Here is a 16,353-nt window from a genome sequence, read left to right as displayed (position 1 = left end):
CCCGAATAGTAGTACCTTGAACTAAAAATGGTCTCCCTGTGTTTCAAAATGCCAGAAGAGGGTGGAAGTCGCTGGCCACTGGTATTGTATGATGAGTGTCCTTTAAGTCTATCTTTACCATCTGCAAGTTCTTCAGAAGCTCAGAAGAAGCATGTGTATAAGCATCTACATGTATTATTGGTCGCCACCCTCCTCTGTTTTTCGGTACAACAAAGACCAGTTTCACACTGTGGTGATCCTGAACTGGTATTACAGCTCCTTTTAGTACCAAGCTGGAAATTTCTTCTTCCAATGCTTTTTCCCGGACAGAATCCAGCATATAGTTTGTGGGGATTGCTCTGGATGTTGGCCAATGACAGAGGCAGCTGATAACCTCTTACAGCAGAGAGGATTCAAGAATCTTTCATTAGTTTCTCCCAATTGCGTACAAATAGGTGTAGTCTGCCACCGACTGGGGTAAGTTGGTGCATGGCCACTAAGGACGTATCTAGGTCTAAGGATGCAAAGGCTTTCAGGGGCGATGGAAGGCAACTCAGTATTTTCTAGATTAGGCTGGTGGCCGGTAAGTTTGATTCAACCTGAGAATGCCTTGACCCCGGCCCTGTACTGGCTCTGGCGAGTGGGAACGCAATGCCTGCCCTGCTGGGATCCCCGGTTCCTAGTAGGGCCCCCTCGAAAAAAAACTATTGCCTTGAACGAGTGATAGTGGGGGTGCGGGAGTTGTGCAGGTGGTACCTTTGTGAGGCTGACACCACTTGGGCTAATGAAGTTCCTGACTCCACCTGGTCCTTCAAATGCTTCGTAAATCCAGGAACTCTCCAGGCTGGTCGGGGGATTCCTGTCTGTACTTCTTATGCGATTGGTCCACCAACTGTAGTATGTTAGTTCTCCATATTTGAGACAACAGTTTGTTCGCATTACCAAGCAGTACTAGCGAGCGCTGAATTATATTTATCACATCATGCATGCTCATAACAGCAGTTTCGTCATCTAGCAAGTTATTTTCAATAAGGTCAGACCATAGTCAGGTCATAGGCCCATAGTCTGGCGCTGCCCGCCCCTTCGCAAAAAGTAAGGGTCTGGGGAAATACAAATACCAAATCATTTTGAAAGGAATTCAATTAGACAGCGCACTTACTGCTTGTGACGTCACTTGATTGCCCTTCAATTCAAACAACTGCATTATGTTGCCAAGGCGATTTATGTGTGAATGTCATTGGCACACATTAATTGGCTACCGCTGAATCTGGCAGTAGAAATGATTTAGTATCTCTATTTCACCAGACCCTTACTTTTTGCGAAGGGGCAGGCGGCGCCAGACTAATAGGCCCACAAACCTTCAGAAGCTCTGACTGCAATACAGCCAGGTTGTTCTCCTCTTGCCTTGGGAATTGTGACTTCAAGTAGTCCTTAACGAACTGGTGTACTATCGGTGCCTTTGTTACAGCAGTCCTGAGAACTGGATGGGCTTTGTGCATCGCTGGTCTGGCTGTTTTCTTTAGCGTTCGACGGAAATGTTTCTCGAGGTATTCAGTGATGATTGTACGAGCAGCAAATGCATTCTTATCTTCTGTGTCCAGAGACTCAGGATCAAAGTCATGGTACAGTGGCTCATTTTTTGCCCTTGCAATATATAACTCTAATTGATGCCCTGCATATGTTTCTGTTTGATGCTTACCATGATTAGCCATTGAGCCATCCTGGACTTTCGTGTCCCTTCCCGACTGTTGTGTGTAACTAGCCAGTGGGTTAATGATAGCATTAGCACTATATTAGCTGATAGTGCTGTCTGATTGGTGCGTTTGCGCAGCCAATACAAAATTATGTCTTCATTGGTGTAAAGGTACAGCCAATGCAGGTTCAATTCCTGGTTGGAACGCTTGAGTTGTGGGAACCATCTGAACAGTATCGGTCTGGTGAGATGATCGAGCCAGGAAAGCTCACATGTTGTTGACTTGAGAGACTGTACTTTCGTTGTGACCAGACACTAAGTTCTTTAGAAGCGCGTCCCTCAAACAGCTGTCACTGGAAATCGTCTCCAAAATATTATCCAATGTTGTACTCTGTGACATTCTCCTTTGTGGGTTAGTACACTATGTGTGCTGCTGCAAGCAAGAGAAAAGAAGCGGTAAACGGAAGTGAGGTAATGTTTTATTTATAGCTTTGAAATGCTCTCATGCAAGAGAATATAGAGGCAATACTAAAGTTAATCAGTGCTGTACCTTGTATCCGGAGCCTCCACAATACATTTAAATAGTTATATGGTTTAAAGTAATTATGTACATATCTTTTGTGGTATGTATAGGTTCACCACATATCTCTGCAGCACACTATTAGTCGTGGTTATTTTAGTCAATATCAGTTTCATGGAGTTCCCTGTAATCATGACTGTAATCTAGTAGTGATCAAGAACAGTGTGAATTTTGGGAACACAAGTGCTACTGCTTCTTGTGGTCGAACTCCAAAACTACGTTAGTTACACTGTATTTTATTATAATTGCATGTGCATGTGTGTGTGTGTGTGTGTGTGTGTGTGTGTGTGTGTGTGTGTGTGTGTGTGTGTGTGTGTGTGTACACAAACCAAAACTCAGTCTTTTGTAATAGTGAAAGTGTGTGCCATACATATCACTAACAATACTAAATGTGTGCATTTTGGCATGCTTGTGTATGTCAACATTACTGCATATACAAGGGCTATATGTGAGAATGGGCATGAGGGATTTGCCTGCTATGTATGCCCAAAGTCCAAAGGTATATTAGGCAAATCCCAAGTACCCATGTTACAGCCAATATGTAACAGATGAGTAATCACCCATGCCAATACAAGTGTAACCACTGGTTTCTTTTTTAATACATGCTGGAAAGTTTGATTACTGTATGGCTAGGCAGCATATAATGGACAAGTTCTAACGATATCATAAATAAAGTTGGGTGAATCTCGGGGAATTTGCAAGTGTTTCAATGCTATTGCATTGTTTAAAGATTAATTGCAACATATACTAAGGGGCATAAGCTTTGTTGTAGAGTGGTCAACTTGTGTTGTCCGTAATCAAGGTGTGGTCTGTATTCATAAACATGCGTAAATGCTTGTGAATTTGCTAGTTCTCACCTTTAACTAACATTTCCCAACTCTTAGATGGCAAGGATACTGAAACATGTGCTTCTTGTGGCAAGACTCCACTTAATTCATGCAACCATGAGCATGAGTTCAGTTATGTGAGCATTAATGTAATCCCATACATCTGTAACCAATTTCAGTCTGAGCCTTTATAAAAATAGGCGGTATCACTACCTCATCCACATCAATACTATGCTTGAAAGTGGCTTGCTCTTTTGAAGTGCAACCACTTTCTCGGGATACATCTCAATGTACACTGGTGTACATTTACAGTGATCATTATCCAGACTCATTGGGCCTTACAGTACAGTACGTGTGTTCAGATAATGGAAAAGTTCAGATAAACGAAGCCCTATGTTATACAGCCATGTAGCTAAAGCACCACCGCATGTGTTATGGAAAATGCAGCATGGGGGGGGGGGGGGGGGTTGTCTAGAGGCTGATACAGCACGAGGCGAAACTGAGTGCTGTATTAAAGTGTATTTGCCTCAAGGCATCCCCCAAGTACTGTATTTTTCGTACACACATGCATAGGTGGTGCTTTAAGTGTTACATTGTACTTCCTGCCAGTTCCTGGTCGTCTGGCTCAGAGTGATTTTCTCATACTGCTGTGATTTTTGGTGATCAGGATATCAGTAAGTGTTTACAGGGATTTTTCTAGGAAATAAATTCAAGGGGGGCAATCCGAGTTTTTCAGAAATTGAGGGGGGGCAGAACTTAAATTAGGCTAAATTTGTTTTATTGTAGCTAGCTAGCCATCGACTAAATTTTATGATTTCAAATCAATTTATCATTGCTTCATCATTGGGCTGGTTGAGGCAGAGTTCAGGGGGGAGGGGGGGGCAAAATCATTTTCAGGGGGGGCAAAATGCCCCTTAGCCTCCCCCTCCCCCTAGAAAAATCCCTGGTGTTTATATAATCTATTTCTACTCGTAGAATGAACTAATAGGATTATTTTGGCTAGTGTTAGCGATTTACAATGTCATGCACATGATCAATCATGCAGTCTTAGTGGAGTTGTGTTTAAATAGCTTCAGTAAGTGTTTATGCAATCTATTTCTAGCCGCAAAACGGACTGGTAGGATTAGTTTGGCTGGTTTTAGCAATTTACTGTGTGTTGTTTTCATAACATTCCTTAAATAAATTCTCCACGTAACCGTATTGTATTTGCCAAACATACACTTTAGGATAGAACAGTCACTTCCACAGTTTATAACAGAAAGTGGTTGTATCCCTTTAGAGTAGTATACATGGCAAATATATCCTCAGGAATTCCTTTGATACGAGTTGTGAAAGTGTTACATACCGTAGTATAGTATAAAATCTTTGAGCTGTTAACCACACAATTCATGTTAACTAGACATGTTATGACTGTACAATGTTTTTCAGGTCCACAACAAGCAGCTTACAACGTGACTGCAAAAAGGACTGGCGAAGTTGGTACCAAGGTTAAAGTCAGCTTTCAGGTGATTAATTTTGAGTAGTATATGTGAATATTGAATAATAATTAAAACATTTGTATATATATGTGTAACACCTCTGGGTTACTGATGACTCCGTTCTTAGCCTGCTACAAATGAAAAAATCCTTGACTGGAAAAAATCCATGACTGGACCTAGGTAGCCTCGAACCTGCAGCCATCCGATTTACGCTCGAACGCTTACAGGAGTCTACCAGGCTGTCAGGATGTTTTCTCCTTGATATTTTCATGTAATTATATCCATAGGAATTCTAGAGAGTGACTCATTATCTCTAAGTACCCCAAGTAGAACCAAATGAAGACTAGTGGAGACTAGTTAATTTTTTAAAGACATCACCCGCATTACGCATACATACATACGTGCTAGGCCTGCGAATCGATGTCGATTTAATCGATCATCAACCGATTGTTACGATGGTCAATTGATTACTGACACAATCAGTGATTAATTCACAGATCATGTGATTTACACATGTGAGCTACTCAGCGCCATTTTCTGGCTTTGTTCTCCAAGTTTCTACAGTTTCTCGATAGTTTTTAATAATGGCGAGCGGTGGTATTGAGTTGAAGACTCCTCCAGGAAAGGTAGCACCAGTGTGGACTTACTTTGGATACAAGTAGACGTCACGACTGGCAAGGTAAAATCTAGTGCTGGTACAAAGCCAACGTGTGCACTGTGTAAAACGAAAATATCAAACTGTGGTGGTACAACAAATCTGTGGAACCATCTGCGAGCAATGCACCCAATCGAATGCAGTGAATTATTGAGTCACCAGCCTAGTGGAGTGGGGTAGCCAAGTGTCACTATGAATCGTTTCATAGAAAAAGTACATGGAGGGTCATGGACTGTTGAAAAGCTGCCTCCTAATTCGGCCAGAGCTAAGACGCTAACAGAATTTGTCGCAGAATTTATTGTTAGAGACCTGAGGCCAGTGAGCACTGTTGATGGTGATGGGTTTCTAAACCTAATGGAGGTAGCAGAGCCTCGATATGTTGTTCCATGTTGCCATACTATGGATGCTGTGATTGAAAAGATGTATTGTAGAACCAAACAGATTGTATGCCAAGAAATGGATGGTGTGTCTTATCTTGGAATGACGACAGACATGTGGACATCTCGATCTGGTGATGGTTACATATCAATGACTGTCCACTTTATCGATAACCAATTTGTGATCCATCACAGAAATCTTGTCACACGTAATTTTCCTGGCAGGCATACAGCTATTAATATCGCTGACATTTTAAAGGAGTGCACTAAAGAATGGAATATAGGCATTGAAAAGGAAGTGGTTGCTGTTACAACAGACAATGCCCAGAATGTTAGGAATGCTGTGATTGATTGTTTGTTATTGCTAGCAATTCCTTGTGCTGGACACAGTTTAAACCTAGCTGTACAGGATGACTTGGATGTTCAAGAGGTACACTCAGCCTTAGCTCTGGCAAAGAAAATAGTTACACATTTCTACAAGTCAAGGCTTGATTCTGAGGCTTTAAAGAGCAAGCAGAAACAGCTAGGCCCTCCTCAACATGAGGTTAAATAAATTACATATTTGTTAAGTTGTATTATTGTTTGCAATAAATCATTGCAAATATGTATAGATTTAAAAGTGTTGTTTTAATTAGGATGTATGCACGAGATGGAATTCTACGTATGCAATGATTGGTGGAGTTATTGAACAGCTGGAAGCTCTTGTGGCTATTTTTCATGCAAGAAGAGAGCTACACTATTTGGAACCCTCTCCAACTATACTAGAGGATTTGTATCATTTTCTTGAACCATTTAAAGATTCCACAGAAATACTTAGTGGTCAGCAATATCCCACGTTATCATGCGTTGGACCAATTTTAGCTGATTTAAAAGAAAAGGCTGAACAAAAGGATGGTGATTCTAGAGCAATAAAATCAGTCAAGACAGCTGTTGATGAGGATTTAAATCAAAGATACTTGGAGCCATCTTTAGTTCTTCTTATGAATACTATTTCATTCTTAGACCCACGATTTAAATCCCTTGCACATTTAAGCAGAGCTACGATGGATGGTGTTATTAAACATGTAGAAAATGAAGTTTGTGAACTCATGAAGATAAATGTCACTTTAACTGCTGCTAATGGTGATTCTGCAGATGACTGTGAAGTTGTTGAAATATCAGATGTAGAAGATTCTTCACTTGCTGTGGAGGCCCCACCTAAGAAAAAGAAAAAAGTACATCCATTGAAAAAAGTGCTAGGTAAAAAATTTGGAATAAATGGCTCTGACAGGAGTACAACTATGTCGATAAGTGAACAGGCTTGTGCTGAAGTTGCTAAGTATAGGATTGAGCCACTAATTGATCTAGATGGCAAGCCTCTACGCTGGTGGAGAGACCATAAATCTATTTATCCCACACTTTGTAAATTGGCTAGACAAACTCTCTGCACTGTGGCAACATCAGTGCCATCAGAAAGCCTAGTTAGCATTAGTGGAAACGTCATTTCTCAACAAAGATCTTGCTTAACACCACAGTATGTAATTTTTCTTCATGAAAACCTTTATCGACTACACGAAGATTACAAGAGAACATTACGAAAGTGTAAATGCATCAAGTGCATTTCTTGATTAAATTGTTACAACTGTATAGCAAATGTTAACTGTTTTTGGTCTGTGTGGTGTAAACAAGGCTTTTTGTCATTCAATGGTTTTGTATCAAAAGTAAATTGTCTGCCAATTAATCGGTTATGAGTGCCCAATAATCGGTTGTGATTTCATTGTCCAGGTCACAGAAGCATTTCCAGAAATATTAAACATTACGTATACATACATACGCGCTAGGCCTGCAAATCGATGTCGATTTAATCGATCATCAACCGATTGTTACGATGGTCAATCATCAACCAATTGTTACGATGTGATTTGTTTGTGCAATATAATACAACAATAATAGTTATTATCACATACGTTTGGAAATTTGAAGAAAGATGAAATGTATAGGTGCTGTATAGGCTCCATTAATGTAACAACTGTAAGGGGTTGGGAAGCATTTGTCCCTCCCCTGCCTCCCTCCTCCTCCCTTAGAAACTGAAGACTTTGTTTTTATACTCTTATGGTTTTCTCATTTTATATACTCTCTTGACTATTTTTCAAAACTTTCTCTTCTTTAAAATTGCTACCAAATTCAATCTCAAATTAATTTTTTAAGATCCTATCTCGATGATGTTTCAATTTCCATTAAAATTGGTTCCAGATCCAGTTGCTATTGAAAATTTTTCCTTCCGTCCACACCCTTACACATGCTATACTAGACCTTCCCCCAAACAAGATATCATCCCAGAAGGAAAATTGAGTTGGTCAGGCCATTGTAGGTATTGAAATTTCTGCTAACATGCAATGGTGAAGAGTTACTGTGCCGTGTGCAAAAGCATATTATGCAAATCACAAAGCACAAACATTCTAGGAACGTCTGGGGCAGCCCCCCCCCCCCCCCAAGGAAACTTTTAAAAATGGATACTTGGATATATAATTTTAGTGATATATCACTGCTAACTAGTTAAATACAGGGTAGTATGCTCAATTCACCTACTGTATACTTATTGTTTTTCAGACTTTCTATCTATACTATATATACACCCCCTGTACATGTAATAGTTGTAACATGGGCATACATATCAGGCAAAGCCCAAATTCCCGTGTTACTGCTGATATGTAACACTTATTAGGCTGATAGCCTGTACAGGGCAATCAATCACCCAAGCCAATACAAGTGCAGCCACTGGATGTATTATATATGCATACCCAAAATTTTCGATTATGGGTCAGCAGCTAGTACGCTCTGGTTACATTCAGTATGATAAATGGACATATCCTATAGATATCACGGAGAATTTCCGTTACACGAGTTTAATGTTTTATTCAGTGCTATTGAATCGTTTATGGAAAAACTATGCAGTTCACTAAAGGCCTAGACAGGTAAGCTTGCTTGTGGAGTGGTTACTCCATGCAAAGTGGTAGCTTCGTGATGGGGGCGTGTCCATATTCGAAAACGTGTGGAAACGATTGATGAATAAGCTATAGCACCAGTTTTCACCTTAGCCCAACGTTTTTCAACTTGTAGGATGGCGAGGATAACAAAACGCTAGTGCTTAAACAAGTTTAAGAACAATTTAGATAATTACTGGCATCAAATTGGATATGGACAGACTAAAAGATCCTCGGCCTATTAACTTTAAGTTACCTGTAATGATTGTATATATATTGTCCATAATTTAATACTAATACATAGCGAAATCCAAGTCGTACATCCTAATCACGTGAGTGTTGATTGATCCCCACAATCGATTTCAGCATCAACGTTTATATAAACACTACCCAGTTGTAGACCAGCTACATTTCGTATGTAGCCCGGCTAGCTGGGCTACATACGAAATGTAGCCCGGGCGGCTCCTTTGATCTGAGGTGTGAAAGTGTTACATAAGTAATTATAGACCTAACATACAGGGGACACAGCATGAAACTTGCTACATGGCCATATAGCTAGTAATTAGAAGTTCAAGGGGGTCTGGGAGTGCAACCCCAGGATTTTTGCATGTCAAAGGCTTGAAAAAATGCTTTAAAATGGATGCTAAAAGCAAGTAAACTAGCAAAGACTTGCAACTTTTCCCCAGAGATTTTTCAAATTTCCTATGCAGCATGGCCCCCTTATTGCTAGAATAGTCTATGATTAATTTAAGCGATTAGGCAACTATACAGTAAATTGACTGCACAGATACAATAAAAGCCTACACAGCTACAAGAATGTGGTATACTATACTGGTTTGTCTGGAGTATAGTCTGTGATGAAGCGAGCGGATCATCACAAATATACTAGTGGACAATCATGTGATCATTCACAATTCAAATATGACATGATGTGGGGTGAGACAGTTTGCCCAGTATTTCAACTGCCTGCGTGGGTAATAAAGAGGAGTGATTTTTGCTTAAAATCTCATCTAGATGGCTGCCATGTGATGTACGTGTGGGTGTGTAGCTTCCTGCTGCAGAATGAGGCACCCAGGTTGTCAATGCCAGCCCTAGTCTTAATGTATCTGATGTCATTGTCAATTAGTAATAAAGTGATTTTTGGCTTGCCTGCTTGCTTGCTTGTATATAGCTAGCTGCTTGGCTGCTTGACAACAGAATGAGGTTTCACAAGATTAAGATATACTGTAGTCAAACAATTATCCTTAGTATTTTCATGGTATACTGATAGAATTATCGCACGAAAGATATGGATTCATGTGCTAAATAGTGAAACAAGAGACATAATGTATGTAAGTGGTTAGCTATATACAGGATATTATTTAATTTATTTCTCTTGATTTTGTATCTACAGTGTATATGGATGCCTACTTTTAATATCTACCATTTACTGTGTACACTCTACAAATGTACCCAGTACTTTTATAGAAGTGTGACCACCACCAGTGAAACACATAAACTGTCTGCTCTTTGCCCCCATACATAATATGTTATGTAGGAAAGAGAGGTGGTATTCAGTATGATATTTACATGCTTTCTGTTTTCAGATTCCCCCAGGTCGTCAGTTATGTTATTTACCATTTTCCAATATGATTCTGAGGTGGAGTACACCTAATGATGATAGTATTTATACCAAGAGTTATTTGGAGAATTCTGCTGGTGTAGCAACCACTTATGACCAACTGGTCCACATTGATGTTACACTTGATGATTTACACCGCTGGAAAGATGTGGATTTTTCTGTTTCTTTTAACACATCAGCAGGATTTTCTCCCTGGAGTGATTCAGTTAGGGTTTCAAAAGTTTCTAATCGTAAGATCATAGTGTGTGTGTATACTTACACTTTTATGCATGTTACTGGTAACAAATTAAGACACCCATGGCAAAAGCTCTTTGTGAATGCGTACACTGTACAGTACCTCATAGCTTTCCTTTTTTATTGTACTGCAGTATAACAGCTAGCTGTTTATAATTTATGAGTGTCACAAAAAGCAGCAGATACAGTATACTATTTAGTTGAGTAGTGCATGAGGTTCCCATGGTGTTTGCATTGCATTTCACAAAATTCCAGTATTCCACTATTCCAGTAGTCCATTCCACTGTTTATACACTCCCACACAAGTACTGTTCTCAACTGAACGAGGACTAGAGGAATGCCAAGGAAATGCAACCGCAACAGTACCAAAAAGGAGTATACAGCAGTGCAAGCCTCCATCAAGCTATAAAACACTATTTAGCTAATAGTCAAGGATTATCTATGTCATCTTGTACCTCACTACAAGTGCATGGTGTGTACAAAGAGAGATTGAACTAGTATAGAATGGCTACTACAGTTACAGTATCTGTTTCCAATCAATATGTGTCCATTTCTTTATACCTAGCTAGATAGCTTTATGTGGTGGTAGAGTGCAGCAATTACAACCATAGATAATAGAGTAAAGGGATAGGAAACGCAAGCGATTTCCGGTTTGATTTCCGTTACGCGTGACTTGAAAGGACAAGACAGTTTTGTGAGAATTAGTGTTCTAAGCAGCGTAAATAGTAATCCAACAGACTACGGTAAGTATTTAGGCCTATGTGAGAGATTTTGGCGAGAGAATTCAGACCATAGATTTTGTAACAAAGCGTATCGCATTAACCGTGATTGTTACACGCTGTCACACTTTCGCTCATCGTACCTTCATGCCTCGTCCATACCGCTTCTTTTATAGCCAGTTCCACTTTCGAATCTTGTGGTAAGCTAGGTGTATCACCAACACAGTCTTTTACCGTTGCGTTGTACTGCAAGGTGGTTTAAACTTTTGGTTAAAAATGGAAGATACTTAGTCGTTTCTTCAAGCAACAGTTCCTGTTTTGCTCCGATATTTCCTCTGGTTCCCTCTGTTAAATGGTAAGGAATAGGTTTATCACAGTTAAAAGGATAGAATATATTTACGAAGAAAGTAAAGTGGTTTAAAGTAATTTTTGGTCCGTTTTTTTTCACTTTCAATCTCCTTTAATTTTGCGTATAACTTCCTTGAGGGTTGGTACCATCCTATTTCCCTCGATTACTTACTTGAGTTCACTGTAGCGAAGTTTTACAGTCGTTGATTACAAAATTCTGTCGTTACAACAATTTGTTTCTCTTTGATACAAGCGCAGCAAGCGTAACGAGTATGTTCGTGACGTACTACACGGAATTCCAATAGAAATGTACGTATTTTGTGACGTCACGTTATTGCGTTTCCTATCCCTATTACTCTATTATCTATGTTACAACCAACTGGCTAACATAAATGAAGACAATGAAACCTTTTACTCTTGTGTAGAAATAATATTCATTAATGTACTAACAAGTACGTGCCTAGGGAAAGCTCGGGTGTTTCCATTCACTGGACTGGATTACTGGACTGGACTACTGGACTGGACTGGACTGGACTGGACTGGACTGGACTGGACTGGACTGGACTGGACTGGACTGGACTGGACTGGACGACTGGACTCGCCTAAAATTGATTACATAGAGAAGTATACCACACATGGAGCAAGGGGTCTATTTGTATAACTTTGGTTTAAACTCTTGTTACACTTACTGTGTAACCTTACCTGTCTGTTAGAAAGTGTGCACATTGGGAAGCAATTCTTTTAAAAATATAACACTGTGCACTCGTTTCTATTTACAAACATCATAAACCAAAGGGCCAGCAAAGCTAGAATGAATGCACAGAATTTCTATGTACATAATGTAATTGCATGGTGTAAAATGTATTATATTGTGTGCTAATTTACTAGAGAAGGCAGACAAACATGTTAACAGGGCACAGTGCTGGTATCCTTGCTAGCAGTAGGCAAATTGTTTTCAATAACTAGCTGCACTATAAGGTTTTAGTGCATCAATGTACAAGTTTTACATCTCATGGTGAATGGTGTCAATTTCTAAAGCACTTTTTGTGGTTAAGTCTGGCTATAAAAGGCAAGAAAACCAACAAACAAAAAAACTTGAGTCCAGTAGTCCAGTCCAGTGAATGGATACACCTGGAAAGCTCCTGTAATGTAGCTCAGCTCAGTATACACTACATGAAATAATGATATCCTTTGATTTCAGTAATTTATAGTAACCTAAAACTCACCATTTATCCCCCAGTACATTAGTAACTTGGCAGCTTGGGATCAGACTTATGCTTTTTCAGGTTAGCTTATCTATTATAAGCTCAAAACACTTCTTATGGATAGTCTACTGTAAAATATGCTGTACAAAAGTATATCTTTGTGTTTATGGTCATTTTTGGTCTATCACATCTTTGGCAGCTGGATATCCTGGCTGGTAATTGTAGTTACTCTCAAGAATCATACATACTGTACCATAGGAATGCACAAACACGAATTTGCTAACCATTTAATTGTTCACCAGGTACATGAACTAGGACGCTCATGTCTCCATAGCTGGTGACAATCATCTGTTTTAGCTCTAATACAATATATTTGCTAGTGTCCACCCCTTTGTCATAAACTAGTATATAAGCCCAAACAACATTTTGTGGATAAAACAGTTGCAATGCTAGTAGGAATGTAAACATTCTGCTTTAAGATGCAGGTAAATCCAATGCAAACACAATGGGAACTCTTTTGTTTGCTACACGTACTGTACATTTTTTTTATTCACTACTGTATGTGAATCTACAGTATATATAATTATTGCTATTTAACATGTTTGGCTGTTGTTGCTGATGGCGAATAATGCCACTAGAATGTGCCATGTTGCCTTTTTTTTTGTTTGAAGGAAGTAATGGTGCTTACTACAGTGTATATCGGATTGGCATTGGTTTGAATATTAGCTGGAAAAAAATCTAATATCAGCAAACGCTTATCTATGCTGTATGCGTAGATAACATGTTCATAAGTGTGCACAATATTTTAGCTATATACAACCAGTTATACAATTACTTGTATAATGAGGAGCAGGTCACTTGTTTACTATCAATGCACTGTACACAGGAGACGTTCAGAAAGATGACATCAAGTTTACTGTGTCTTCTAATCCATCAACTATAACAATTCATTGGAATCTTGGCGAACGTGCTGAAAGCATGGTACGAGCAGGCTTTATCACAGGTTTTCAGTACTTCATCAATGAAGGAGGAGAAGAGAGGATGCACATGTCCAATTTGACATCACACACATTCTCCAACTTGACAGCAGGCCATACTTATAGTATCCATGGAAAAGTGGTTACCACTGATACACTAAGTGAACCAGTAGAAGAATATAGTTCACAGCCCATACAACTTCCTAATGGTTAGAAATTTGCATAATTAATGTATCTTATTTAAATTTGAGTTACAGTATAGTGAAACCTTAGCATTTTAACTGAATCCTATAAAAGGAGTAGTTGTTTACTTCAATAGGCTGCCTTGACAAGTACTTGTACTTCAAGCCCACATTTGCAGATGTACAGATGTTCAGTATTACAAACTCCAGTATTAAAGGGTTGAGTTCTGATCTGGGTATATGCACACATTTTATGTATATTTGGTACAGCAAGCATGTGTGTGTTTGTATTATTTGATATTGTATGGTTTTATGTAGGTCCAATTCAGCCTAGTAATTATAATCCTAGTCCTAGTGACACATCCAACAGTTGTAAGTTTACACATATTTTTATGATGTTTCTAGCTTAGAGTGTTTTTCTCAAGATGTACAATTATAGCAGAACCTGTCTTAGTGGCCACCTGTATAGAAAGACCACCTCTCTAAAACACTAATTTTGAAAATTCCCGAGCTAGGGTTTTTACATTTATCTACAAAACAACCACCTACATAGTAAGGTCAAGAAATTTTGGCCCAAAGGCAACTGGCTGTGACTGGTGACAGGTTCCACTGTATTTCATTGCAGAGAACGAGTTTCAGTAAGTGCTATTGCTATATGCAGTATTGTTTTCTGCCTATATAGTTGGCAGTGCTGTGATTATTGCAATCATTGTGTGTGTAACCATATTGCTGCTGGTACTGGTAATTGTGATTGGTGTGTCAGTATATCGATGCAAAAGGTATGTACAGCATTAATCTCAATCTCCCATCATGTGTGTAGTAGCTACCACAATACTATATATTTTTGTTACACAATAGTGGGTCAGTTGATGCATGCACGAACACTTTGTTTATTTTTATATAGAAAATCTTTGGAACAAGACCAACAGGTAATTGTCAGTCATCATCGACAAGGTCGATCGGTAAGGAAAAATGTGTGTCATTAAATATTCACTTTGCTAGCCTTTATACACTGTAAGTGCAGTAGTTGTTACCTAAGATTAGCTGTTATGCGAAATATGCTTGCCTTAGTAACAACATTACTTTATGTATATTGTGTTTTTAAAAATGTTAATGTACTTGCAGGCCAGTACAGGGTCATCCAGCACTAATTCAACACCCCATTCAGATATACCAGTCCCAGATACCCCCAGTAATATTAAGGTCATTGACTGGATGAAAAGAACTGTTCCTGCTGGTTCAGATGGAGTACCAACTGTTACTTCAGATGGGGATATTTGTCAGGCCCCAACAGAAGAATGCCCCAGTCAACTTGACGTCTATCAGGTCCCAACTGATCTCAATTCAGACAATGTTGACCAGCGTTCACGTGATGATATTAACTACATGTTAGCACAGATAACTGATAGAGACTCTGAACCTAAATTTGTATTAGCTCCCGTACCTGATAAAGCTAGAAGATCTATTCATAGTGCTGAATTGTACCACCAATCAGCTCTACCTTATACCAACAATAACAATACTGCGCAACTTATAAAAACTGTTCCGCCTACACCAGGCCCTCATGATGACGATAGTGGCTATCCCAGATTGTTAGCTTCAAATGCAGCAGCTTCTGGTGGAAGTAAAAGGGATAGTGTTGTGGACAAAAAAGGAAGTAACAATGAGATGGCTAAGTTGTTTGAGGGTTTAAGTAGCAGTTCCCCTTCACCTGTATCACTGAATAAAATAGAACTTCAAGACTTCAGCACAACTGATCATTTGCCAAGAATCTCTTTAAACAACAAAAGTGCTGCTTTAAGTACTTCTTCTACTAGTTTTCCATATGTTGAGAATGTCGAAAATCTTCCCACAAGTGACAGTCCTTATATTGAGAATAACAAAGAGAATGTAGCTCATCTGATATCTCAATGTACTGATGAAACACCAGAGACATTGCCTTCTAACAGCAGTGATGATGAATCCTGCTCAGTATACAAGGGAGGTTATATCACTGAAGAAAAGGCCAAACTACTTGGAAGCAGTGCTGGTGACACCATTCAAAGTAACACTGCTTCAGACCATCAGGTCAGTTCAAATGCTCCAGCAACAGACAGTCTGTCAACGTCAGAATTTGGAGTATATGTGTCTTACAATGAAGGCAATCTGGTTAGTACCATGGGTCCACCACATTCTTGTACAACAATGATGGGGAAAGAAAATGAATCAAGATTCATGACTGTCACTCAAAATGTTGATCACTTGCATGCTGCTAACAGCAAAGACAATAATAATACTACAGAATCACAACATGGTAGCAGTGTTGACTCTGATTGCATAAATTTTGATGACTCTCCTGTTGATGTGTAACATGTTCAGTACAGTGTATACACACTTTAGGCAATTCCAGACAGTTATAGCTAATTGCTGATTCTTGTTTGGCCATGTAGTTGCATTAAAAATGATATTACTGTTTTGTTTTCTTATGTCGATGTATTAATAATCACTTACCAGTAAAAGCACTGTATTTGCTGAA

The 16,353-nt window shown here is 39.1% G+C and overlaps 1 protein-coding gene across 2 annotated transcripts in view; it reads left to right on the top strand.

Moving 5' to 3' along the window:
* Nucleotides 1–16,353, top strand: part of LOC136256477 (uncharacterized) — a 27,829-nt gene extending 11,476 nt beyond the window's left edge. For both annotated transcript variants that reach the window (XM_066049446.1, XM_066049447.1), the window contains 8 exons: nt 2,306–2,471; nt 4,508–4,584; nt 10,139–10,403; nt 13,566–13,865; nt 14,157–14,210; nt 14,521–14,617; nt 14,743–14,800; nt 14,964–16,353. In XM_066049446.1, coding sequence (XP_065905518.1) covers nt 2,306–2,471; nt 4,508–4,584; nt 10,139–10,403; nt 13,566–13,865; nt 14,157–14,210; nt 14,521–14,617; nt 14,743–14,800; nt 14,964–16,187 — 2,241 coding nt within the window. In that variant the 3' untranslated portion in view covers nt 16,188–16,353. The remainder of the gene's footprint in view (nt 1–2,305; nt 2,472–4,507; nt 4,585–10,138; nt 10,404–13,565; nt 13,866–14,156; nt 14,211–14,520; nt 14,618–14,742; nt 14,801–14,963) is intronic.

This window comes from Dysidea avara, chromosome 5, assembly GCF_963678975.1.
Source record: "Dysidea avara chromosome 5, odDysAvar1.4, whole genome shotgun sequence".
NCBI classification, from domain to species: domain Eukaryota; kingdom Metazoa; phylum Porifera; class Demospongiae; order Dictyoceratida; family Dysideidae; genus Dysidea; species Dysidea avara.
Note: the sequence above shows the minus strand (reverse complement) of the source record. Positions and strands in the feature narration are given on the sequence as shown.